Source organism: Pelodiscus sinensis, chromosome 9 (genome assembly GCF_052426305.1).
Source record: "Pelodiscus sinensis isolate ZL-2025 chromosome 9, ASM5242630v1, whole genome shotgun sequence".
Lineage (NCBI taxonomy): Eukaryota > Metazoa > Chordata > Testudines > Trionychidae > Pelodiscus > Pelodiscus sinensis.
This window is the reverse complement of record NC_143060.1, coordinates 2,842,548-2,869,372: the sequence shown is the minus strand read 5'-3', so window position 1 is coordinate 2,869,372 and position 26,825 is coordinate 2,842,548. Positions and strand designations below refer to the sequence as shown.

At 60.1% G+C, this 26,825-nt stretch overlaps 1 protein-coding gene across 4 annotated transcripts in view; it reads right to left on the bottom strand.

Moving 5' to 3' along the window:
- Positions 1 to 17,872: 17,872 nt before the first annotated feature.
- Positions 17,873 to 26,825, bottom strand: part of RNF220 (ring finger protein 220) — a 327,592-nt gene continuing 318,639 nt past the window's right edge. For all 4 annotated transcript variants that reach the window (XM_075935807.2, XM_075935809.2, XM_075935808.2 and 1 more), the window contains one exon: positions 17,873 to 21,333. In XM_075935807.2, coding sequence (XP_075791922.1) covers positions 21,262 to 21,333 — 72 coding nt within the window. In that variant the 3' untranslated portion in view covers positions 17,873 to 21,261. The remainder of the gene's footprint in view (positions 21,334 to 26,825) is intronic.

The following is a 26,825-nucleotide window of genomic DNA, read 5'->3' as shown; positions in this document are numbered from 1 at the left end:
ACACGAGCCTGCCTGTGTGTGGCTGTGCAGGTCTCTGTGTGCATGGCTGGGTGTGTGTCTAAGGACAGGTGACATGTGTATGCAGCCGGTGTGTGGGCATAAGGCATGCAGGAGATCAAAGCTCATGGGAGGTCCCAGAAAACACACTGCTGCAGCCCCCTCCCATGAGTGTTTACGGATGGACGGTAATTTCAGCTTTCATTTAAATCCCCAGCGAGTGTCTAGGCCAGGCCTGGAGCAGCAGGCAGGCTGCAGACCACACCACCCACAGATGAGGCTGCTGTCCTCCCCAAAGTCCTGCCACGTGCTGGGTTCTGGCCTGGAGATGCCATCATGCCTCAGCACCCCCCAGCCTCCGACCTCCTCCTTTGATTAACGAGCTGACAATAGCGTATTGATAAGGAATTAACCTTGAGCCCCCACTGCCCGAGTGTCGATAGACCGGGAGCCAAGTACATGCATGGGATTGGAAATCGGCATTTGGCCTCTCGGTGCCTCTGCGCCCACTGATGCGTGAGCCCGTGAAGCCAGGGTCTGGGGGGCCTCGCGTCACAGCTGGCATGAGGTGCATGTGAATGAAGCTGTTCTTCCCCCACTTCAGCCAGCTCAGCCCACCAGACAGCACCACGGAGCCAGCCCCGGCACTCCCTGGCCCCCGCAGGGGCAAGCGTCAGACATCGGGCCAGAGACCTATCTGGCTGCGTCTAGACTGGCATGATTTTCCGCAAATGCTTTTAACAGAAAAGTTTTTCTGTTAAAAGCATTTGTGGAAAAGAGGCTGTGTCTACACTGGCATGAATTTCCGGAACTGCTTAAAACGGAATACTATTCCGTTTTCAGTTTTTCCGGAAAAGGAGCGTCTACATTGGCAGGCTGCTTTTCCGGAAAAGCCCTTTTTCCGGAAAAGCGTCTGTGGCCAATGTAGACGCGCTTTTCCGGAAAAGAGCCCCGATCGCCATTTTCGCGATCGGGGCTTTTTTCCGGAAAAGATTACTGGGCTGTCTACACTGGCCCTTTTCCGGAACAGTGTTCCGGAATAAGGACTTATGGCCGAGCGGGAGCAGAATAGTTTTTCCGGAATAGCGGCTGATTTTGTACAGTAGAGCATCGTTGCTTTTCCGGAAATTCAAGGGCCAGTGTAGAAAGCTCGCAGCTTATTCCGGAAAAGTGGCTGATTTTCCGGAATAAGTGGCCCAGTGTAGACACAGCCAGAGTGTCTAGATTGGCAGGACGCTTTTCCACAAAAGCACTTTTTGCGGAAAAGCGTCCATGCCAATCTAGATGCGGTTTTGCCAAGAACGCCCCGATCGCCATTTTCGCGATTGGGGCTTTTTTGCGCAAAACAATACCGCATTGTTTACACTGGCCCTCTTGCGCAAAAGCATTTGCGCAAGAGGGCTTTTGCTCGAACGGGCGCAGCACAGTATCTCCGCAAGAACACTGACAATCTTACATGAGATTGTCATTGTTCTTGTGGAAATTCAAGCGGCCAGTGTAGACAGCTGGCAGGTTTTTTGCGGAAAAACTTGCCAGTCTAGATGCAGCCAAGATGTTCTTACACAAGAACCTGCCAGTGTAGACATAGCCTCAGGGTGCACCCACACCGCACCCGTCTCTCGGAATAAGCTACGGAGTGTGGGCTCTGCCAACTGCATAGATTAATTTGAGTCAATTTTGAAATCCCTTCTTTTGCCATTTCAAAGTAACCCGCTATGCCGACACGTCCTTTACTTACTCCTTATGGAGTGAGGTTTGCAGGGACGTCGGAAGAGCGAGCCTGTGAGATTTCAAAATAACGGGCTTGCTGTTAGGACGCAGGATCACTATTTCAGGATACGCACTGCAGTGTAGACGAAGCCTCAGCCTGTCAGCCAGTAAAGATGACGGGGTGTGTGTGTGGGGGGGAAGGGGGAGGCTTGGAGCCCGGGGACCCTGCTCTGCATTCAGCCAGAGGGGTCACTGGTGAGCACCCATCTCCTCTCCCGGCCTACGGTGGAGCACACTGGACTGAGCTCACCTTGCAAAGCCCCGAGCGTGGGACCCTGAGCCGCTCCCCTTTTTCTGGCAGCTCCAGCACAAACCCCCAGAGGTTTTTCCCACAGGCGCCGTCTTCCAGTCCATGGGTGGGAGCATGCAGTGTGTGAGCTGGCATGGCTGCCGAGGCACGGCTGGAATGGGGCTGTGGGCGTGGGGGGTATTTACGGTGTGTGGGTACATGGGTGTGGGGCAAGATTCACGCTAATGTTTCCATCATGTACAGAATAAATATTGTTCTATGCACCGAGGGATGGGTAGATGTGCACCCCCAGTAGAAACACATGCTGCTGACTGGGCACTGTGGGCGCTCTGCTAAGCTGCTGGGTGGTCCCCACGTGCTTATAGGGACCGTGTGCATGTGCGTGTGTGTGTGAACACACAGCAGAAGTGGGCAGCCAGACCCAGACAAGCTGCCTGTCACCTCCCCACAACAACGAAGGCGTCTCTATTTGCCCCGATGCTTGTTCTGAGACGGGCCCAGACCCCACCCAGCCCGACTCCACTTGGAGGCCGGTTTGTTTAATTAAGTGTTTTGCCTAATGGGCCTGCCTTATTTCCATAACAAACTGGCGGGCTGTCGGCCGCCCAGCGCCCTCATTCATTACTGTTAATTAGATATGGATCCCCCAGAAGGCGGCGCGGGGTGATGGACGAGCCCCCTGACACGCACTATTACACATTAGCATTTTCTCAATACAGTCGATACATCACTGCCCTCCACTTTTTAAAGATATTTTAAATAAAATATTAGCAGCCCCACTGGGGAGAGGCCTGCCCCGAAGACAGGCCTCGCGTCCCCTGCCTGGCTTGGAAGCAGTTTGCTCCTCCCAGGGCACCGGTTCCCTTGTCTGCCTCTGCCCCTCGCCCCCTTTCTAGCTGGTCTTTCCATCATGGCCTGGTGCAAGGGGCCCACGCTGGGGTTCTGGGTCCACAAAACGCAGAGCAGCACCCCTTCACCATGCCTCACAAGAATGCCCCGCGGTGGACAGCTCAGGTTTGTCCCGATTTGATCTTGCTCCCCGCTGAAGGGCTTCCAAAGCGGACGTGGGCCGAGAACCCATCAACCCGTCTTCCAGTGACCAGCCGGTGGTCTAGTGGGTGGCTCCATGTTTCCCTTGCTCCCTCTAGCATTCACTCAGGTCAGGCCGGCGCCTGCCACACCCTGCACCCCTCAGGGAAGCCGGGCCTGCTCTCTCCATTCGGGAACGCTGAGCAATTGAGAAGCCGGGACCAGAGGAACGAAGGGAAGGCTGGACCCAAAAGCCCAGTACGACCAGCCAACCCCAGCGGAGGCCCAGAGCAGCTGGAAAGGCAGACAAGTCACTCGATGCACCACTGAAAGGAAAATACCCAGGGACTGCGGTATGAAGCGTTTGTTCTTAAAGCCCCACCTCCTGGAGACCTGTGATGAGTGGAGAGGCTCAGATTGCACGTTTCAAGTGGGGAGAAGCATGCAAACAGCCCAGCAACCCAGAAAAGCACCCGAAGTTCGATTCTTTGAGGCGAGTCTCAAACCAAGCTCGTGAACTGGGAGTGGGAAGCGGGACCGGCTCCTGATCTTGCGTGCCGGGGAGAGCTGGCGATTCTATAGGAGAAAAACCTGGAAAGAGCAGAGTCAATGCCGGCAGCCTGGCTAGACGGGCAGGGACCCTTTCGCAGTCAGCTGGGGCACATTGCTGCTGACAGTGCAGCGGAGGAGCTAAGGGAGAACCAAGCCCCTTCAGTTAGTGAAATGGGATGGATCCAAGCTACCCTCGTTGGCTACTTGTTTTTCTGTCTCTGCTTTTTGCCAGGGGCCCTGTTTCCCCTTTGGCTACATCTACACTGGCATGATTTTCTGCAAATGCTTTTAACGGAAAAGTTTTCCATTAAAAGTATTTGTGGAAAAGAGCGTCTAGATTGGCAGGACACTTTTCTGCAAAATCTAGACGTGCCAATCTAGATGTGCTTTTGCGCAAAACAAATCTGAGCTGTCTACACTGGCCCTTTTATGCAAAAGGAACTTTTGCCCGAACGGGAGCAGCACAGTATTTCTGCAAGAAGCACTGATTTCTTCCATGAGATCGTCGGTGTTCTTGCGGAAATTCAAGCAGCCGGTGTAGACAGCTGGCAAGTTTTTCCGCAAAAGCGGCTGATTTTGCGGAAAAACGTGCCAGTCTAGACACAGCTTTCCTGTTTCTAGTCTGCTTCCCAGTCGTGTTTTCACACACTCACCCCCTGCTGCTGGCATGGTCTCCCAAGCGCAACAGAAGCATGTTTTAAAATGAATACGATCAGTCTATTTTAACTGAAATAAAAAAAGCCCGAAAAGGTGTGTCTTCATTTTGTACAGGGCGTGTCTCTGCCCACTACTGGATAGAGTCAGACCAATCACCTGTGTGTCATAAGCCCTATAGTACAGATAGCAGAAGGAGATTCTCCTTGACCTCAGGGCCAGTGCTTGTCTTGGGCATGTCCAGGCTCAGTCCCACTCCTCTCAGCATCCTGAAACACTCCCCACATGGGCACCACGTCCTCCACTCCCAGTTCTGGGCTGACTCAGCCTGCTTGTTCTGCAGCTGCCCCTTTTCCCCTAGGACGCAGACCGGCTACAAGACCCTCTCCTGCGTGTGCACAGTTCCTTTCTGCCTCTCCACGCCACCCTCCAGGCAGGGCTGGGCAAGTGTTTGGCCCACACAGAACCACAGGCTGCTCTCTCAGGTAGGTTTTACAGCAGGGGAAACCGAGGCACGGAGCAGGTCATGTGACTTGCTTAAGGGCACTCAGCAAGTCAGTGTCAGGGCACGAAACAGAGCCCAGGGGTCCCGACTTCTATCCCCCCAGGCTCCCCGGAGCCAGGCGTCCCACCCTGCAGTAACCGCTGGTGCATGCGAGCCCCCACCCGTCAGGCGAGGCCCATGTGCGTTCAGGGTGTGACAACAGAGCCTCCCAACAGCAGCTAGCCCCCCGCCCCTCACTAGGCAGGGAGGCCAGAGCCCAGCATGGGCACAGGGCAGAGCAGAGCTGGGGCACTGGCTGTCCCCCAGCCATGGTGTCAGCGACCATGGCCCAGACTGGGGCAGAGGCTGCAGGGGGTCGAGCGAGCGGGACCAGGGAGGCTCGAGCAACCTGTCTGCAAAGTGCTTGTAAACTAGCAACCGTGGCACCGCCTGCATCCGCCCGAGTCAGCAGCGCTGGTGACCTCCGGCCCCTGCCACCCAGCCTGCTCCCCGGGGGCTTGGCACTTAGCCCCCCATGCGGGGGTAACGCGACACCCGGGCCTGTGGCCTCCTAATGCAGGCGTATAGATCTGTTTGGGCTGCGCCCCCGGCGCGGTGAAACGACACGATGATGCAGCTGCTCTGAGTTCATTACCGGGGCATTAGCAAACCTGACACCCCATCCTCTGCCCTCCGCGGGCCACATGGCCGGGGTCAAAGGGCAGGCAGGACGTGCGCGCTGGTCAATTGTAATTGGGTTCTCGGCTCCGGGCAGAGAGCAGGGTGCCCCAGAGAGTCAGGGCTGCGGCATGTTCAGCCGGCTGCTGGTGCCCACGCTGTGGGGGTGGAGGGCAACTGCAGGGCCGGGATCAGGCCAGGGCATTGCCCAGGTCCAGGGAAAGGCTAGAGCCGGCTCCCTGGAGCAGGTCCTGGGTGTGTGTGTGGGGGGGCAGTGCAGTGTGCCACCCTCTGCCCCCGTCACTCTCACGTGGTGCAGGCTGGTCTGGCTCCAGCAGGGGGCAACAGCGAGCACGGGATCATGTTTGCTGGGTGGCAGGAAAAGGCTCCAGTGGGGCCAAGCCAAGGCTGCCACCGACCCGCACGGACCTGGCTGCCCAGCGGACGCCCCCCCCCCCCCCCAGTGAAAGCCCTCGACCCAGCCTGACCTCCCCACCCAGCCAACGCCTGGCCCGTCCACACCCCTGCCCAGCACAGGCTGCCCTGGACCTGCCCTGAGCCCCGGCCGAGCGCAGGAGGAATCTGGCCATGTCACTCAGTGCGCCAGGTCGGGGGTTCAAATACAAGTGTCGCCCCCAGCAGCTGCTTATTGGCTGCAGTGCCCTATGGAAAGGGGGGGGCCCTCTGGGGGCATCTTTGAGCTAATGGGCCTATTGGAGGGCACAGCCCCCCCATGCTTTGTGATGTGGGGGTGCCAATGGAGAGCACAGCGCCCCCTGTGGGAATGAGGGTGCCAATGGAGCTAAAGGAGCACACATTAGTGCCCTCACACCCACAGGGGGCGCTGTGCTCCCCATTAGCCCCCCATTAGCCCCCTCACGCCCACAGGGGGCGCTGTGCTCCCCATTAGCCCCCTCACGCCCACAGGGGGCGCTGTGCTCCCCATTAGCCCCCCTCACGCCCACAGGGGACGCTGTGCTCCCCATTAGCCCCCTCACGCCCACAGGGGGCGCTGTGCTCCCCATTAGCCCCCCTCACGCCCACAGGGGACGCTGTGCTCCCCATTAGCCCCCTCACGCCCACAGGGGGCGCTGTGCTCCCCATTAGCCCCCCTCACGCCCACAGGGGACGCTGTGCTCCCCATTAGCCCCCTCACGCCCACAGGGGGCGCTGTGCTCCCCATTAGCCCCCCTCACGCCCACAGGGGACGCTGTGCTCCCCATTAGCCCCCCTCAGTCCCACAGCGGGCGCTGTGCTCCCCATTAGCCCCCTCACGCCCACAGGGGGCGCTGTGCTCCCCATTAGCCACCTCACGCCCACAGGGGACGCTGTGCTCCCCATTAGCCCCCTCACGCCCACAGGGGGCGCTGTGCTCCCCATTAGCCCCCTCACACCCACAGGGGGCGCTGTGCTCCCTATTAGCCCCCTCACGCCCACAGGGGGCGCTGTGCTCCCCATTAGCCCCCTCACGTCCACAGGGGGGCGCTGTGCTCCCCATTAGTCCCCTCAGGCCCACAGGGGGCGCTGTGCTCCCCATTAGCCCCCTCACGCCCACAGGGGACGCTGTGCTCCCCATTAGTCCCCTCAGGCCCACAGGGGACGCTGGGCTCCCCATTAGCCCCCTCAGGCCCACAGGGGGCGCTGTGCTCCCCATTAGCCCCCTCACGCCCACAGGGGGCGCTGGCAGCGCCTGGTCCCTGGGGGGGTGCGTGCGTGGGAAGGCGCAGTGTCCGTGGGCGTGGTGACCCCCGCGCCGGGGTGGGGAGGCGAGGGGGCAGCTCGTGCAGGCAGTGATGCCAGGCGGGGGAGGGGCTCAGGCTAGCCCCGCCCAGTGTCCCAGGCGCCCGGTGCGAAATACGGGGACCCGCGCTTGGGTCAGTGGCAGGGTGTCAAGGCTGGGTGAAGCCCTCAGGCCTGGGCCACACGCTGGGGTTCGGGGTCATGGCTGCATGGGGAGGTGCTGCAGAGGGGGGTGCCCGGGGTCTCCAGCGCATTGGCACAGAGCCAGGGGGCAGGGGACGTTCCCATCTCCCGCCACGCCAGGGCCTGCGGCTGGGCCTTGTTTGCCAGGCTGCCCCGAGCTCGCTGCCATGCCTGGCGCCCCTTCCCTGCGGCAGCCCGGGCCGGGGGACCTGGGTGGGCATCCCCTTGCCCCGAGAGCAGTGCGGTGCCAGGCGCTGTCATACCTGCTCCCTCCAGCAGGTGTCAGCAACCCCCCACCTGCGGGCAGCAGCCGAACCCAGGCAGCCGCCTGGTGCCCCCTGCCCGGGGCAGCCCCCTGCCCTGCAGGCCCCTCTGGCTGTGACCGGCCCAGCCCTGCGACCGCGCCGTGTGGGGTCGCCCCTTCCTCCTGCGGCCAGGCAGAGCCGGGCGCGTGGGGCGGGAGCAGGCCCCCTGCAATGTCTCTGCTTCCCCCCTCCATGCACCCAGGGGCCACCCAGAGGGCCCAGGGGGAACCCCACTGCCGGGGCAGTGACCACGGAGCGGGCCCCAGATGCCTTCTCCTGCCCCCGCCCCCCGCTCTGAGCCCTGCCTGCAGGGCTGTGGACTCCAGGGCGGGGGGCTGGTGCGAGGGTACTACAAAGAGCAATGCCCCCAGACCTGAGCTACCGAAGCACCAGCCCCACTCTCTGACTGTGGGCAAGTTGCGGGCTGTGCCTCAGTTTCCCTGCCTGTGACATGGGGACACCGATGTCGCTACCATCTCCCTGGTGGAGGGGGGGGTGGGCTGAGCAGCTGCTGCCAGGTTTATGCAGCACGTGGGACCCCGACGGGCCCAGGGCGCGCTAATTAGCCAACGGGAGGGCCGGGCCCCACACCACTGAGCCTGGCAGCCAGGCGGGCTGAGCGCTGGCCCGCAGGGAAGCAGAGGAGAAGCCGGCAGGCGGCTGGGTTCGCAGGGCGGCACACGCTGGAATGCGCACAGCGCGGCAGTGCGGCGAAGGGGTGTAATGGACCGTCAGCCACAGGGAACCGCCTGGTGACACGGAGCATATGAATGTGAATGAGGCGGCCGGCGTTTTATGACTCGATACAGGTTTTATTACAGGGAATTAGGACACCGCGAGAAAGTCCCCGGCCTGCAGGCCCAAGGGAAATAGATCCGCCCAGCCGGGCCCGCAGGTGGGAGGCGGGGAGCCTGACGGAGGCCCCACTGTCAAAGCCCTGGCTCTAGGGCATCGGGGGCCTTGATGTTTCCCAGACTGAGCCCGTGTGGCAGGGGAGGGGGTCACCCCAGCTGAGCGTCACCCCCTTGGCTGTGCTTTATCGGGTGCACCTGTGTGCGCCGGTCGCGCCCCAGTGGCGCTGGTCCCCCGTAGGGGCTGCGCATCATAGACCCCCCCAGGGCCGGCGGAGACCTCAGGAGCCATCGCGTCCAGCCCCCTCCCAAAGCAGGACCAGCCCCACCTCCATCAACCCAGCCGGGACTGAAACACCCCTAGGGCTGGAGACTCCACCCCTGCCCTAGGGAACCCAGCCCAGCGCCTCCCCACCCGCCTCGGGAAAGAGTTTTTCCTAATCTCCAACCTAGGCCTCCCCCCTGCAACGTGAGCCCATTGCTCCTTGTTCTGCCATCTGCCCCCACTGAGAACAGCCTCTCGGGAACCCCCCACAGGTAGTAGCAGGCGGCTCTCAAATCCCCCCTCACTCTTCTCTTCTGCAGACTGAACAGACCCAAGTCCCTCAGCCGCTCCTCGTAAGTCATGTGCTCCAGCCCCCTCAGCATTTTGGTCACCACCCGCTGGACCCTCTCCAATGTGTCACATCCTTTCTGTAGTGGGGGGCCCAGAACTGGACACAATACTCCAGATGTGGCCTCACCAGAGCTGAATAAAGGGGAATAATGACATCTCTGGATCTGCTGGCAATGCTCCTCCTAATGCAGCCTCGTATCATTCGCCTTCTTGGCTACACGGGCGCCCTGTTGACTCATCTCCAGCTTCTCATCCACTGCAATCCCCGGGTCCTTTCCTGCTGAGCTGCTGCCTGGCCAGTCGGTCCCCATCCTGTAACAATACTTGGGATTCTTCCGTCCCAAGGGCAGGACTCTGCACTTGTCCTTGTTGAACCTCCTCAGATTTCTTTTGGCCCAATCCTCCAGTTTGCCTAGGTCCCGCTGGACCCTAACTCTGCCCTTAAGCGTATCGACCTCTCCCCCCAGCTTAGTGTCACCCGCAAACTTGCTGAGGGTGCAACCCATCCCCTCAGCCAGGTCATCTCACCGGCTCGAGCCAGGGGAGGACAGAGCTCTGGCGTGGGCACCCCGGGGGCAGACACCGCCCGTGCCCAGAGGGCTGCACCAGCTGCCATTAAAGGGGAGATACTTACAAAGCGATTTCCCAGGGAGACACGCCCCTCCCCACCCCAAGGGCTCTATCCCGCCGCCTTGCAAACGGCTCGTCCTGAGCCCTGAGCTGAGGCCTGGGGCACGTGTGTCTGGCTACTATCCCACCCCCAGCGTGCCCCTGGCCACACACTGCCCCCGACTGGCCACAGCCCCCTCAGTCATGCCCCCGGTCGTTACAGCACCTGTATCGCCCAGAGCCGGGGGGGACGGACGACTGTGGGGCGAGGGGAACAGCCCCGGTCGCGCCTACAAGGAGGCAGGGCTTTGGGCGCCTCCTAGTGGCGGCTCTGGTGCTGCTCCTTAGCGCTGGAAATCTGTCCCGGCTCAGCCGCCAGGCGTCTGCTGGGCCAGTCTCGCTGCTGGAGCCAGGCGGGCTGGGGACCCAGGGAACGCGCCGCAGCCAGTTCGGGAAAGCGGGGCCGGGGGTGCGGCCGGGAGCCTGTCGGGGCTCAGCAGGGCTGCACCTCCCTGGGGAAGCTGTAGGGAGGGGCCGCTGAGCTGGGGAGCGATCCCCCCACCATGCCCCTCCCCTCCCCGTGCATGGAAGGGGCCCAGGCCCAGGCTGGCGCTTGCCTGGCCGCCGGCCCCACATGGCACCTCTCAGGCAAAGCCAGGCGCAGCCCCGTGCGGGGGGAGGGACGTGCCAGCCGGGAAGGCCCCTGCGGTCACCTCCACGGGGCCCCCAGAGCGCAGCGGCTGCCGCTCGCCTCAGCTTTATGGGCCAGCTGCAGGAAGCGGCGCACGCCGGGAAAAGCAGGCGGGGGCCATAGCCAGGGGCAGCCACGGGGAGCGGCAGGGCCTGAGCCCCGGGCGGCTCCGGGGCCTCGCGTTGTTTTCGGAGGAGGGGCCCGTTTGTGCCAAGGAGGCTGGAAACGGCCGTACAGGGACCCCGAAAGGCTGGAGCACAGCTCAGCCCCTCCCCCCGCCCCCGATTCCTCGTCGCCCCCAGCTCGGCCTCTCCCGGTGCCCCAAAGGGGGCCCCCTTCCCCCGCCAGGCTGAGCCGTGGCTCTGTCCAGCAGCGCCCGTGGCCCCAGCATCCCTGCCTCGCTCCCGCCGCCTCCCAGGGCCGGGCCGATGCTGAAGGGAGCTGGGTTCGAAGGCGCTGCGGGTCTGGTTCTCTGCGCTGGCCGGGCGGGAGGCGATTTCGTGGCCTTGTCGGCCCTTTGGAATCGCCCAGGGCCAACGAGCGGCTGCTGGACGGGCCCCGCGCTGCACTGGCAGCCAAGCCCACCCAGGGGCACGGAAAGGAGCCAGACCCTGGGCCCAGACCCACAAGCTCTCCAGGGAACGGGCCCCACGCAGCCCCCCCCAGTAAAGCCCCGGCCCCCGCAGAGCGGCTCTGGTAAAGGCTCGCAGGGCGCAGCGATGGCGGCGACACGGCCCTCGGCTCGAGCGCTCCTGGCTGCGTAGACTGGCAGCTCTTTGGGGCAGGGAGCTGGCAGCCCCTCGGGGTGATCTGACTGGGCCCAGCGTGGGGCGGCCGAGCCAGCCGCGGGACTGGCCTTTGCCCAGGACCCAGCCAGCAGCAGGCCCTGACTGCGGGGCCGCTGGATGAGCCGAAAGCCGAAGGGGCGTCTCCCGGTGCAGCGACAGGCCAGCTCCACGCAGGGCCTCCGAAGAGAGTCTCGCTGCTCCCCCCCGGGAAATGCAGGGCCCTAGTCACAGGAGTGGCGTGAACCTGCCCGAGGCCCAGCCCCTCCCCTGCCTCGCGCGCTGGGTTTATTCCCCTCCCAGAGCGTGGCCATCGGAGCCGTCGCTTTAATAGCGCAGCAGCGGGAAGGGCCCCGCGTCCCCCTGCCTGCCTAGCATCCCCTCTGCCTGCCTGTCTGTCCATACACACACCCTGACTGTGTCTAGACTGGCAGGGAAAAACTTGCCAGCTGGCTACACTGGCCGCTTGAATTTCTGCAAGAACACGGACGATCTCATGTAAGAAATCAGTGTTTCTTGCGGAAATACCATGCTGCTCCCGTTCCGGCAAAAGTCCTGGGTTACGTCTGGACTGGCATGATTTTCTGCAAATGCTTTTAATGGAAAAGTTTTTCCGTTAAAAGCATTTGCGGAAACGAGCGTCTAGATTGGCACGGATGCTTTTCCACAAAAGCGCCCATGCCAATCTAGACGTGGTTTTGCACAAAAAAGCCCCCAGCGCCATTTTTGCGATCGGGGCTTTTTTGCGCAAAACAAATCTGAGCTGCCTACACTGGCCCTTTGCGCAAAAGGACTTTTGCCCGAACGGGAGCAGCACAGTATTTCCACAAGAAGCACTGATTTCAGACAGTAGGAAGTCAGTGCTTTTGCGGAAATTCAAGTGGCCAGTGTAGACAGCTGGCAAGTTTTTCCTGCAAAAGCAATTGCTTTTGCGGAAAAACTTGCCCGTCTAGACACAGCCCTTTTGCGCAAGAGGGCCAGTGTAGACAGCTCAGATTTGTTTTGCACAAAAAAGCCCCAATGGCGAAAATGGCGATCGGGGCTTTTTTGCGCAAAAGCGCGTCTACATTGGCACGGACGCTTTTCCACAAAAAGTGCTTTCGCAGAAAAACGTCTGTGCCAATCTAGACGCGCTTTTCCGCAAATGCTTTTAACGGAAAAACTTTTCCGTTAAAAGCATTTGCAGAAAATCATGCCAGTGTAGATGCAGCCCCTGTGTCTGTCTTTAGCTGTTCATCTATCTATCCCCATGCACCTTGTGTCTGGCTCAATCTATCCATCCTTCCCCATACAGCCCCTGTGTATCTCTCTAGCTATCTTCCCTGTATCGAAGGAAAGAGGAAAGGAGGAAGGAAGGGAGGGAGGGAGTAAGAGGAAGGAAGAGAGGGAGGGAGGGAAGCGCTGGGAGGCTGATGCCATTAGGAGGGTTAAAATCTCCTTTGCTCACACAGGAACGTGCTCCGTTCATTGCCCACAGAGGCCACGGGCCACGTTGCCCCTTCCCTGCTTCTTTCCAGGGTGGTAGCAGCCACCTGCTTGCACATGGCTGGAATGAGGAAGCGGGTGGGTCTGGACCAGGTCCCTCAGGCCCCGGGCTGAGGCAGGGCCAGGTGGGCGCTGTCAGGGCCCTAGAGTCTCTTGCCGACACCCTGCTCCGGTGGGTGTCCCTGCCGCTGGAGGGCCGGGCTCTTCTCACAGGACGGGTCAGCACCCGCTCCCCTGGAGAAAGGGCTCTACCTGGTCCTGTACCAGGTGCCCAGAGGCTAGGCCAATGGGCCCGTGGGACAGGCAGGTTGCCAGCTCAGGTATCTGCAGCAAAGGTGGCTGACCCCGTGTCACTCCGGGGCTCTGGCTCTTGCCCAGGCTCCCGCACTGAACGTAGAGTCCAGCCCACGATCCCTGCTGTGGTGTCTAGCAGCGCAGCGTCCCACAAGGACCCTGGCGAGGCAGGCGTGTCAAGCTGAGGGTAGACTGCGGAACTCACCGCCACAAGAGCGAAGAGACCCCGGCCTCCCGGCAGTGCAGAACTAGCTGTAAAACCCAGCTCGGAGGCTGCCGTCCCCTCCACGAGCCCCCCACCAGCAAACAGGCTGGCCCAGGCCCTGCCGATTTAGGAGAGACTCGGGGCTGGGGGAGACCAGGGCACGGGGAGGGTGCAGTGAACTGGCTGCAGGACCAGGGGCTGAAGTGCCCAGGTGGCAGAAGCCCTTTTCTTTCCTCCAGGAACCCCCCAAGTGTCATGATCCTCCCCCGGGAGGGCAGAAAGAGCCAGCTCCCTCACAGCCTAGCCCAACCGTGGCACCACGGCCCCCCGCTGCTTGGAATCAGAACCGACTGCTACGGTGTGTGTCCTATGCCCCACGCTGCTACCCCTTCGCAGCGCTGTGCCTTCCCTCTGACACACCAGCACCCCTGTGGCTGTGATGCTGCCGGTGTTGCTGGGGTATAGCAGTGTGATGTCGAGGTTACACTTCGTGTTGTTAATATACAGGCCGTGCAATGGGCAGAGTAAAGGGTATGCCAAGACACCCAGCCATTCCGCTTCTAACATGTGCAACAGCTAACTTGGTTTACTAATGTCAACATTTTTTGGTCTCGTTCTCTCACGGAGTCACAGTCCCCCTGCCCAGTGGGTATGAGCAACCCTACAATCCTGGACTTTTCAGCATAGAAAAGAGAAAACTAAGGGGGGGCGGGGATATGATAGAGATTTATAAAATCATGACTGGTGTGGAGAAAGTGAGTAAGTAAAAGTTATTTACTTGTTCCCATAACACAAGAACTAGGGGTCACCAAATGAAATTTCTAGGCAGCAGGTTTAAAACAAACCAAAGGAAGTTTTTCTTCTCTCAGCGCACAGTCAACCTGTGGAACTCCTTGCCAGAGGATGTGGTGAAGGCCAGGACTTTAACAGGGTTCAAAAGAGAGCTAGGTAGATTCATGGAGGTTAGGTCCATTGATGGCAATTCGCCAGGATGGGTAGGAATGGTGGCCCCAGCCTCTGTTTGTCTGGAGGTGGGTGACAGGGGAGGGATCACATGAGGATTACCTGTTGTGTTCCCGCCCTCTGGGGTCCCAGGCATTGGCCGCTGTGGGCAGACAGGACACCAGGCTGGATGGACCTTTGGTCTGACCCCGCCTGGCCATTATGTTCTTCTGTAATACCAAACCAGCGTGCTCTGCTCCACGCTGGCGAGCGATCAGACCCTGGGACCAGGGGCTGCTGGTGCTGGGTGGGAGCGACCCGCAGGCTGGCAAAACCCCCGCGCCCAGGGGGTGGGCATTGACAGCACGAAATTTCCCAAGATGATGGAAGTCCTGCGCCAGCAGCCTTTCAGCCTGCGGCACCGTGGCCAGGCTCAGGGCCAGCATGTGCTGTGTCTCCCCCTCCCCTCTAACGAACCAATGCGGCAGCTTCGTTTTCTCGCTTGCCTTTTGTTCCTTTCCTAGTGACATGAGTCTCCGGCGGCCGCAGGCCATTCTTCATCCCCGCCGGACATGATTGATCTGGGCCGATTACCATTTTCCATCTGTCTGCGCCAGAGTTAACCTCGTTTGCTTGGTAACCGCATTAGACGTTGCATAAATCCCGCCGTGGCCGCGCGTTTCTGGGAACGGGTGGGGTGCCCCGGGGGAGGGGAGCGAAGCGGCATGGCCCTGCCGAGAGGGAGGAGACGGGTGGCAGAACACACCCTGCTGAGCAAGGCCACGTGGAGCACTGGGGCGACGCCCACCCTGCCCTTTCGGCCCCGCCGGCCTCCCACGTTAGGAGGAGGGCAGCCGCCCAAAAGGCAGGATCTGGCTCCTGTGACAACCCCGCGGTCCAGCGCCTGCTTGTCCCTGCACTTCCATGTCACGTGGGCATGGATCCCCCACTAGCACCAAAGCTGGGGAGCCGGGCCTACGCCTGGTTCTTCAGAGACCAGGGGGCAGCGATCTATTCAGCCCAGATGCTGGGTAATAGGGGATCAGGGCTCGGCCGTGCACACGGGGTGGTGACGCTGACCCTGTGAAAGCCGGGAGGGCCTCGGATACTACACAGTAGGGTTCCGTGAGTCCCTTAGGCCGCCCTTCGGCTAGCGGGGGAACCCATAACCTCTGCATCAGCATCCAATGCAAAAGGGACGTGGTGGGGATGTTACTGGCAGGATGGATTTTCAAGTGCCCAAAAAGGACGGAGCGTTTGCAGGACAGTTCTTCCGCCCGCCAGGCCCTGCTCTCCGGCGTGCTGTTACCCGACCCCCGGCGGGCCAGCTGGAGCCAGGCCGGGAATAGGCACATAGTAGTCTCAGATCTTCCCGTGCCCTGCTCCAGGTTCATCCCAACACATCACGGCCTCCTGCTGCTGCACCAGAGCCGGAGACACAAAACTGAAACGCGTCTACATTTGAGGGCTGGAGATTTTGCATCTCGTTCCCAGAACGTTCCCAGCAATGGTGACGCAAGGCTGACGGGGACAGGAGACTGGCACAGCTTGGCCAGGGATCGTGTTCTCCCCGGGCCCTGCGCAGAGCAGAACGGGGTCTAAGCAAGCCGCCTGCTCCCCCCTAGCGACAAAGGGTCGGTCAGTCTATGGCTCTTTTTTTTCCAAACTGGCCTGATTTTCTTACCTACACTCCAATCCTTCCCTCGTCCTTCATTGCTGGCACGTGGAGGGTCTGGGTATCCGCACACTGTAGCTTCCCGTGGAAAAGCCTCATTAGCACAAGCCTCGGCAAGTTACCTGCAGCCCAGAACTTTGTTAGGGGAAGATCACAGCGGGGCGAAACGCGAATCTCTCCTGCACGGGGCGGGGGGTTTGGACTGAGAATTGGTTTTATTTCCCTGTGACAAGCTGGGAAATCTTAACCATTAAAATGCAGGTTTTCCACTCTGAACTGGCCCTTGCGCGCGCGCACACGCGTGGCAAAGCAGGGACTCTGGAGCGAAGAACGAAAAAAGCGGGGTGGTTGGTTTTTGTTTTTTTTTCAAAAAGATCAATGAAGTACTCAAGCAAAGTGCAACTGCCCGCTCCTCTCTCAGCCTATGAATATACAATGCGGATTTTGCACGGCTTGCCGATCCCAGGGGGACTGGTGCCTGGGGACGAGTTAAGCGGGAGAACGGCCACTTGCGCGGATACAGCCGCACCCGAGGGAGGGTTGGACGTGGGGAACGAATACTTAACAAGCGGCTCTTCCGCCCCGCAGAGCCGGGGCTGCCACGATCCCATCGCTGGCCGCTGAAGCCAGCCACGGACCGGACGGCAGATGTACAGGCTTGGTGGGGGAACCGACCGGAGCAATTCACCCAGGGCTGGGAAGCCTCCATCACTGGCAACTTCTAAGTCAAGGCTGGATGTTCACCTAGACGATCTGCTCTGGGGATTTTCTTGGGGCTGGGCTGAGCGACGCGCGATCAGCCTGGCTCATCCCAGCAGGTCCTTCTGGCTGAGACTCTATTGGAGCCCGAGCGGTTGGACTAGGAAACCACTGGCTTACGCTCACGGAAGCATCCCAAGCATGGGTACAGGCTGGGGGCCGACTGGCCAGGCAGCAGCTCAGCAGGAAAGGACCCGGCGATTGCAGAGAAGCTGGATACGAGTCACCAGGGTGTCCTGGTAGCCAAGAAGGCGAATGGCATGAGGGGGCATTAGGAGGAGCATTGCCAGCAGCTCTAGTGACGTGATTATGCACCTTGATTCAGCCCTGGGGAGGCCACATCTGGAGTATTGTGTCCAGTTCTGGGCCCCCACTACAGGAAGGACGTGGACACACTGGAGAGGGTCCAGCGGAGGTGACCAAAGTGCTGAGGGGGCTGGAGCACACGACCTACGAGGAGAGGCTGAGGGGTTTGGGTTTGTTTAGTCTGCAGCAGAGAAGAGTGAGGGGGGATTTGAGAGCAGCCTGCAACTCCCTGAAGGGGGGTTCCACAGAGGATGGGGAGAGGCTGGTCTCAGTGGCGACGGATGCAGAACGAGGAGCGATGGGCTCAAGTTAACAAGCAGCTCTTGTAGGTTGGAGATTAGGAAAAACGATTTCCCTAGGCGGGTGGGGGAGCACTGGGCTGGGTTCCCGAGGGAGGGGGTGGAATCTCCATCCCTAGAGGTTTTTGAGCCCCGGCTGGACAGAGCCCTGGCTGGGCTGATTGAGTTGGGTTGGTCCTGCCTTGGGCAGGGGGCTGGAGCTGAGGACCCCCGAGGTCTCTTCCAGCCCTGGGATTGTATGATCATCTCCGTTCTGCTGAGTCTGGTGAAGAGACCAGAGGTGGCTGGAGAAGCCTCCATCTCCCACCGTTCTGCTGACGCCCATCTCCTCCCACCACAGTCACCTCCCCTGCCACCGCCAGGGAGCTGGTGGGCAGCTGTACACGCTGCAGTACATTGCTCACCCTTCTGACCCCACAACACTTGCTTGTGCCTGGGCCTAGGGCCAGCAGGCTCAGTGCTCAGAGCCTGTCGCCCCAGGTCCATGCCGGTTGTACCGTATTCCCATCCCATCCTGATTCGGAGAGCCGAGACGCAGAGAGGGAAGGAAGGCGAGGCCGGAAAGATTTATACTCGTTTAATTAATGTCAAATGTAGTTTACAAACGGGAATGACAAGTACCTTTTTATAGAATATACATTGACACACAATCATTGACACAACTGGAATATCACCTTGTGCAATTGGGATTCTTTGGGCAAACAGTCAATTCCTTTTGCTTTTTTTTTTTTTTTTTTAAACATTTTTATTTTAAGCTCGTGGAAGGGGAGAAAGCGAGCGCCGTGCGGTGCGGACCGCGGCTGGCTCCCGAGAAGGCCGGCACGGGACTCCGATCCCCACCCTTCCTAAAAACAGGGACGGCGCGACGTGAAAATAAAACGGGACGGGTTACACACGGTTTTACACACGGTGCTGCTCCAAACAGAGCCTGGCTCTCGGTGCCTCCTCGCAAGGCAGGGCTCAGGGGCTCTCCCTCCACATGCCCCTTCCCCGCTGCCTCTAAAGTCACTGCATCACCTCCAGCTCCATTCCCAAAGGCCACAGCCCTGGGACTAAGCGCAGCAGCCGTTGCTGGCCAATGCAGCCCGGTCCTGCCAGGGCCAGGCATGGCTGTCTCACCAGGCTGAGTGTATTATTCCAAATTAACCCCCAAACCTCCTGACTGTCTCTCCCAGGGTATAAGTGCTACGGCTTCCCAGCAGGGCGAGCGGCATCTGCCCCGTCATCTCCCACCCACCGCCCGAGAAGGTGCGGCCTGCACTGCACGCCAGCCGCGGGGAACGGCCACGTTCGCCCGGATAGACCCACAGCGAGACTGGAGCGACAGGAAGCTCCAAGGGACACAACAGGGTCTTCGTGGTGGAGGGAAGGGGGACGACAAATCTGTCTCCTGACCGAATTATTTTGTGCCGCAGGGTCCTTTAGAAGCCAAACAGCGAGACGCTGACCAAGCTGGCTGCCGGCAGGAGACCTCCCGCCCGTAGGCAGGGAAGTTGGGGCAGAAACAGCAGCACAGACAAGGTGCCGCAGCAAACGTCGTGTTACTGCTAGATACAAGTCACCTTGGCAGTGCCGGGGAGGAGTCTGGATTCGTACATGTCAACCCCAGTGGTGCCAGCATAACCAGGGTGGCCAGGGGTCCTACACCAAGAAATCCAGCTAGCAGGGGTCAGCTTGCCAACGGCCTTACCACGACCCTGGACTTGCCACGTGCCCACGTCTAGTGTGTTCTGGTCTCCCCCCTCAGGTCCATGAAGCCAGAGGGCTGCCTGGCAGGAGACAGCTTTCGAGACACCCTGGAACAGCAACACAAGGTTAACTTCACCGACATCCCTCCTCCCGCCGTTCCGCGCTGGGTGGCGAGGTCACCCAACCGGCACCAAGAGCCACCAGCGGGGTGGGCCTCTGATTAGCAAGGACACAGCCTTGAAAAACTCAGCTGGCTCCAGGGCTGTCACGTGCCTGCTGGGAGGTAAAAATCTTCCTAGGTTCTTGGTTCCGGAGGGAACGGGCGAGTCGCTAGCAACCCGTGGCCGGCGACAGTTTTGCAAGGCTGTGGGACCGGACGCGAAGGACACGCGAGATGCCCCTGTGGAAGGAGCGAGAAGGTAACTGGGGCTCACCACCCCGGACTGGGAGGATCGCAATCTTTGCTCACCTTAGCTCAGCGAGGCTGGGGGCGGGGAGGGGGGCCCTGCCTTGCCTGCAGAAGTGACTCTGCTGTGTTGCACGAGGAGGAAAGTGCAGCAGGCGCTGGAAGACCCCTTCCACTGCAGCAAAGGAAGTCAGTGCAAGTCTGACGCCTCTCCTGGCCAGGGAGCACAAGACGGTAGCACAGCAAAACGCCTCTAGCAAGAGCCTTCCTTGCCCACCCTGTAGGCTCCTTCTACTGCTCAGCCCTGCATGGCAACCTCTTCTGCAGGCAAAGGCAGCGCTCCAGCGCAGGGAACGCACCCTGGCCACTGGGTGGTGAACCGCTCCAGCGCAGGGAACGCACCCTGGCCACTGGGCGGTGAACCGCTCCAGCGCAGGGAACGCACCCTGGCCACTGGGCGGTGAACCGCTCCAGCGCAGGGAACGCACCCTGGCCACTGGGCCATGAACCGCTCCAGCGCAGGGAACGCATCCTGGCCACTGGGCGGTGAACCGCTCCAGCGCAGGGAACGCACCCTGGCCACTGGGTGGTGAACCGCTCCAGCGCAGGGAACGCACCCTGGCCACTGGGCGGTGAACCGCTCCAGCGCAGGGAACGCACCCTGGCCACTGGGTGGTGAACCGCTCCAGCGCAGGGAACGCACCCTGGCCACTGGGCGGTGAACCGCTCCAGCGCAGGGAACGCACCCTGGCCACTGGGCGGTGAACCGCTCCAGCGCAGGGAACACACCCTGGCCACTGGGCCGTGAACCGCTCCAGCGCAGGGAACACACCCTGGCCACTGGGCCGTGAATTCCTTTCCAGTGGAAGCAAAACACGCCTATGGCTGATTTTTGCTTGGACAATTTTTGCTTGGCTCTCGTGGGCAATGACTGGGTTCACTGTAGCTTGGAGACAAGCTACCCTTGGCCGCGTTCATCCTAATCTCAACGCCCGTCCCGTCCGGAAGAGGCAAATGCTCCTGCACCAGACCCTTCCAACTGCCCTCCCGTCCCCGATGAGAAACTAAACGTCGGCGTCCGTCTGTGGGATAAAGACTCGATTAGAAATAGCCCCCTTAGCTACCACGAATGACAAAACCCCATCTCCCCTAGTCCCCACAAGTCCTGTAAGTTATGGGCACTGCTACAGCCATCACTAAAAAGCTGTTAACTTCATATCTGAATGAGGAAATATACACCACAGAACATTAAACCATTTATATTATATATATGTGTGTATATATATATTTATATATACTTTTTTTAAAACTAACGACTTTAATGCCAAAATTTTGCAGAACCAAGAAAAATATGGGTTTAATGTTCTCTGCTCATTTTTTTTCTTAAAAAAAAAATACAACCAAAAAGAAGGGTAACTTATTAGTATGTAATGTTTGTGTCTATCCCATTTATACACAACATTGTAAACATATATAATCTATATTACATGTGCTTCATTTTCTGCCCGTGTGTTTTTTCTTTAAACCTTTTTTAATCACTAGAACACCACAAAAAAAAAAAAACAAAAAAAACAAAAAACAAAAAAACCCGAACAAACAAAAAACCCAACCAAAAACCAACCGACCAAACTGAACAAAACACAAATTACAGGTTATTTAACATCTTTCTGTCAAGGGTCCCTTCCGAGCCTTCTGGGGTTGGTGTAGTGAGCAGCACAGTCCAAGAGGGGCTCACGCCGTCCGCGATGCAAAGCCAGCTCCGGGGAGAAGGAAATCCTGGGTTTTAAAAAGGGGGTATCACAACAAAGGGTTTGGTTTGGCCCGCTGCAGGGCCGCCGCGGGAGGTCCCAACACGAGAGACACGGAAGCCGAGGTTTCCCCGCTGCTCCTTCGCCCTCGTGGCCACATCAGGAGTCTGTGGTTTTTTTAAAACGTCTTTTTGTTGTCGTTCTTTCCCCCTTGGTGGGAGGAGCCGGGGAGCCGCGGCCCGCCCTCCGGCTGGGTCCTTCATAAGTAGATGCGCCGGAGGTCTCCGGGAGACGTGATGGTGTTACACTGAGGACAGAGCTTCTTCGCACCCTGCAGCCAGCGGAGGGAAAGAGAGACATGTCACCTGGGAGGATGGCGGGCGAGCCGGAGGAGTGGGGATGACAATATGGATGCAGGAAAGGCCTGGGAGCCCGGCCACGGCAGGGAGCAGCCACGAGACGACAGCACATAGGAGCCCTCCATTAGGGGAGCCAGGCTCCCGCCCTCTCCCCAGCCAACCTGGAATGCGGCCGTGGATGCCACCAGCCCCGGACAGGAGGGAGAGGCCAACCACGCGCGAGTGACCCTCATTAGCGCTTTCATGCAGCAGGGCCACTGCCAGCTCCTCTCGAGAGCGACCAGCACGCACGGGGCTCGGAGCTGGTCGGCGCTCGGCAAGCAACAGAAATTCAGTGCAACCGACCTCCGGCTCGGCTCGCCTCCCAGCCCCACACCCCTCGGAGCCCGGCCTCCGCGAGGGAGCCCCCTCGAGAGCACCCCCGCGAGCTCTGGCTGCCCCAGCTGAGCGCTGGCCCTGGGGGTCAGAGGCAGCCCACAGGTTGGGTAGTTCTGCCCTCCGCTGAGGGCTGGACCACTCTCTGAGCAGGAGAGGCACAGGCTGGGGGTCCTGGGTCCGTCCCCCCGCGGGTTACGTTACACAGAACGGCGCTTTTCCAGCAGCCCGGGACGCGAGGGCGCGGGGGGAAGACGCTGCTCTTACGGCGCCAGAGGGGACAGCATGGGGCGGTTTTCCCCGACCCGTCTCAGGACAAGGAGGGAACGGAAGGGGCTGCCGGCATCCAGAAGAGTGACTGCAGCCTCCCACACTGGCCCCCGTCCACCCCGCACTGCCGTGGTGGGGGCCATGAGCCCACAAGGCGGGGGACGGGCTCAGCCTCCTGGAGCCACCACTGTCCATGGGGCTAGACGTCCATCCCCCCCAAGGCGGGGCCCTCTTGCTTCCTAGGGAGTGAGGCGGATCGAGACGACCCGGGGTTCAGAGCACTCCCTGGGCCCGGCCTCCGAGCCCCGCAACGATGCAGCTCTAGGAACAGCAATGCCAAGGAGCCGGTACCTGCTGCCGGGGTGCTCCAGAGCCAGGCCAGGCAGTGCCGGGAAGGGAACGTGGCTGGTGCCCCAGCCGCCACGGCTCCCACCAGGCAGAGGGGCTGATAAGCCACAGAACCAGGCAGCCGAAGCGGGTGGTTGTCAGAGGAGCAGGGGCGACAGACAGCTGACGGGAGAGACGGCTCCGAGCCAGCAGGGCAGCAGCTGAGGAAATCAGCCGGTGCCGGCTTTAAACACTAACGGATGGCACCCAAAGCCATTGGGGCTGGACACCCAGCTCCTCAGCCTGCTGCTGCCCCACGCCGGGAACGCCCGCTGGCCGGTCCGGTTCACGCAGCCCGGCAGGGAGGAAGTGGACTGGCTCTGGAGTGCCTTGTGTTGAGGGTTCAGGAAAGGGCAACTAAAATGATGAGGGGTTTGGAACGGGTCCCGTATGAGGAGAGGTTAAAGCGACTGGGACTCATCAGTTTAGAAAAGAGGAGACTGAGGGGGGATATGATAGAGGTCTATAAAATCATTGGTGGTGTGGAGAGGGCCGATAAAGAAAAGTTATTTATTAGTTCCCTAAATAGAAGAACTAGAAGGCACCAAATGAAATTAATGGGTAGCAGGTTTAAAACAAATAAAAAAGTTCTTCACACAGCGTGTAGTCAACCTGTGGAACTCCTCGCCAGAGGAGGCTGTGAAGGCTAGGACTATAATAGAGTGTAAAGAGAAGCGAGATAATTTCATGGAGGTTAGGTCCATAAAAGGCTATTAGCCAGGGGATAAAATGGTGTCCTTGGCCTCTGTTTGTCAGAGGCTGGAGAGGGATGGCAGGAGACAAATCGCTTGATCATTGTCTTCGGTCCACCCTCTCTGGGGCACCTGGTGCTGGCCACTGTGGGCAGACAGGCTACTGGGCTAGATGGACCTTTGGTCTGACCCGGTACGGCCGTTCTTATGTGTTGGCGTCTGCGGCCAGGGCAGGAAGTGGGCGTCGGGGCCTGGCGTTCGATCCGGCCAGGCCGTGGGGACGGCTGCCAGAGGGAACTGGCACCCCGAGACACGAGCAGGCCGTGCGCTCACGCCAGAATTAGCATCCGCTCGGCTCTGCGCAGGGGTCTGCTGAACGAGCGTGTGTGTGGGGGGGCAGGGAACGTCGCACCCAAGCAGGGAACGCCTCAGGCTCCCGGACAGATTCAGGCCGCACAGGGTTCCTAGCCACTGGTGCAAACTCCTCCCTGAGGGCCGGGTTTGGCCTCCTTTCCTGTCCCCCGCTGACTTTCCGAATGGCCCAAGTCCAGGCTCTTCCCGAGGGGCCGCGCTGTCCCCACGTGGGAGAGGGAAGCGCTCGACCCCTCCAAGTCAGACCTAACGCGGCACCACAGAAAGCCACCCGCTGAGCCCAAAGCGCCCTCAGGACACGGGCGCCGATGGAGCCAGGAGAGCCGGGCTCTGTTCCTTGCTCCGCGGTGACCTCTGGCATGTCCCTGCCCCGCTCTCAGCCTCGGCTTCCCCTCCCACCCTGGGTCTCCTTTCGGCAGATTTTCAGCTCTTCCGGGCAGGGCCTGGCTCTGTCCTGCCCGCGCAGCGCCTGGCACACGGGGCTGGCCAGGCAAGCACCTGACTAGAGCCGACCCTCAGCAGAGCCTCTCGGGGCGGCTCCCACCCTGCGACAGCAGGCAGGCCTCACAGCAGCAGTCCGCGCGCTTTCAGACACCACGGTTATAATCTCCCCCCCCGCACCAAGTGGCTCTCTCGCAGGGTCTGCGCTCCGGATTCTGGAGCTGCCAAGAAGAGCCACCGCTCTTCTACAGAGCGGAGCCCTGCTCCCGGGGGCCAGGGCGAGTCCAGGGGATCCTGCAGCCTCGCTCCTCCCCTCTCAGCAGGAGGGCATGGGCGCACGGTCTGCGGCGGGGCAGAGGGGTTTGTGAGCAGAACTCAGGGCGGGGTGGCAGGCAAGTTCTTAACTCCAGACGGCAGGTGCCGCAAGAAGAAGGGAGAAGCAGCCACAAGGGGCTACAGGCGTTCCAGATGTGGCGAGCTCCCGCACATCTGCCTCGACCCTCTCCTCCCCAGACACGCTCCCGAGAACAGGAACAGCTGTTACGGAAGAGCGAGTGGAAACCGCGTCCGATCTGCTGGTTACACAAGGGACGAGGGTTCTTCCTGCGGCACCCGCCCCCCGGGATGGCGTGGGGCTGTCTCTCTTTGGGGGGAAGCGCTGCCCGCCCCACAGATGCTCCATGCTCTCAGGCAGTGCTGAAGAGCAGACCGCACCCTGCAGTCAATGAGGCTGCCTGGTGGAGCCGCACACAGAGAAGGGAAGAACCGTAAATGGCACCTTTCCTGCTCAGGTGGCCCCATGGGAGAGAGAACCCACTGCCGCCCCACGCACGTCCCGGGACGGGGACCAGCACGCCCCCCTGGAACACGGGGCAGGCTGGGCCGCAGCCCTCCCCGGCCCCAGCTGGGCCGAGCCACTCCCCTGCGCTCCAGAGCTGGCTGGGAAGAGAGGAGGAGGCAGAAAGCAATTCAAACCCCAGCTCCCGTTGCAGTTTCATCCTGAGCACACAGAAATCGCCCGGCTCCCTCCCTGCCCTTCCCTTCAGCTGCACGCCGGGAGCTCGCACGGGACAGCTCTCATCTAGGGCCTGGGGTTTGGCCTGGGCTGTAGAGGCGACCAGACTAGCTCCCACTGGCCCCTCCCGGGTTAGAATCTATGAATCGGTCCTTTCTCTAGTCCTACGGCCTGCAAAGCGGGTGGGGGGGGGAGCGATCAAACCTGCCGGTGCCCGTACGGGATGGCTGCTGGCGGGATTGTTGTTTCCAGCCCAGCTGGCATGTCGCAGGAACCGCCTTTCCCACGTTGGAGTTGGAGAGTCTCGTGGAAACAACGTCCAGGCCCGCCCGAATGCGGCACCCCCTCCCCGGGGGCAGAGTCCTGCCCGCCAGCCAGGCCTTCATGTTCCCCTCGCTCTCGGAACCTTCTCCAGGCTGCTGAGTCCAAACCAGCCGGCGGGGTCCCCCCAAGGGAAACACCTGGGGGTGGAGAGTTTGCGAGGGGGAGGAGAATGTTTGGCCCGTGCTTGTTTCGGACAGGACAGGAGCGTGCACGGAGCCTGATCAAGGCCACCGTATCTACCTTCTGTGGCTCGGACTGGAAGCAGCTGGCTGCACACAGGTCTCTGGGAATCCCGGGTACTCATGTTTGGTGTTCAACAGCCCAGAAAAAAGCAGTGACTGTTGTTGTCGAAGCGGACGCCCCTGCACACAGCAGCACACGCGCTACCTTCGGAACCGCCCGTTCCAACTCGGGAGGCATTTTGAAGTGCTCAAATCCCAACCTCCTTCCTTGCATTTGAGCACATTTTTGGTGGTGTACAGTATTCATTACCACAGGCAATTAAACACGCACACATGCCTGGCACAGGGACAACAAAAAAGGGTTTGTTCCCCCGCCACTCACCTGCCAGCTGGGGTTACTAAACTTTTCCTTTAAAATAAAAATGGTGTGGAATAACAAGTCCCACCTGTCGGCCATTCCCCCCTCCCCCCGGTCCTTCTGCTCCTTTCATCCTGGCTCCGTGGAAAAGCCTTGATGTGTTCAAGCAGCGTGTGCTACAGTAAAGGCCATCTCAGCTTTTCCATTATAAACCTCACTTTTCACTGATTTATAAAACTCCGCGGCAAGAAGTTTGCTCCGGGCTGAAGCAAGGCGGAGAAAAGGGGCTGGGACCAGGGTCGGATTAATTTTTTCCCCTCCCGCCTTAATTGAAATTTGGCAAGTGATTGATCCACAAACCGGGCTAATCACGGTGGGTAGTTTGAAGAATACATTAACGAGCGCGGCAGTGCTGAGAAGCAGTTCGGGCTTATTTGGTGCCAGGAAGGACGGGGGCCTGTCGCCTTACAGCTGCCTCTGAAAAAAGCATTACACAGCGGTTGTTTGCAACCAGCTACAGGCAAGAAACACCAGGCCAGGTCTTAGGCAGTTCCTGCCCCTGTTAGTCATGAACCACGATCGGTCTCCAAACAGGCGGCACTATCCAGACGCAGAGGAGATTAAGGCCAACAGGGCTTCACGCTTACAGAGGGGGCTTAGTAAGCCTATTTTACAGATGGGGAAACTGAGGCAGAACACATGGCAGGAAGACACCCGAGAGCCAGCGCCAGAGGTGGGAAGAGAGCCCGTATTCCCCAGCCTCTGAACTAGACCCTACTTCCGCCCCTACGTATGGATGTGCGTACACAAAATATGACCCCCCCCGTGCTATAGGTCCCATTTCAAAGCCTGCCATTCGACTGTGCATGAGTTGCTTTGTTCCCCCCTGCAGTCGAGGTACACGCGTGGCTGAGAAGACATTTACAAGGCAGGGGCTATGCCCAGCGTGGGCAGACGATAAGAGAACTGCTACTCCCGGAAGCATCAGGAAAAGGCCCTGAAGGATGTGGCACGAGCCAGATACAGGCAGGAGAGAGTTCCAGCCGCC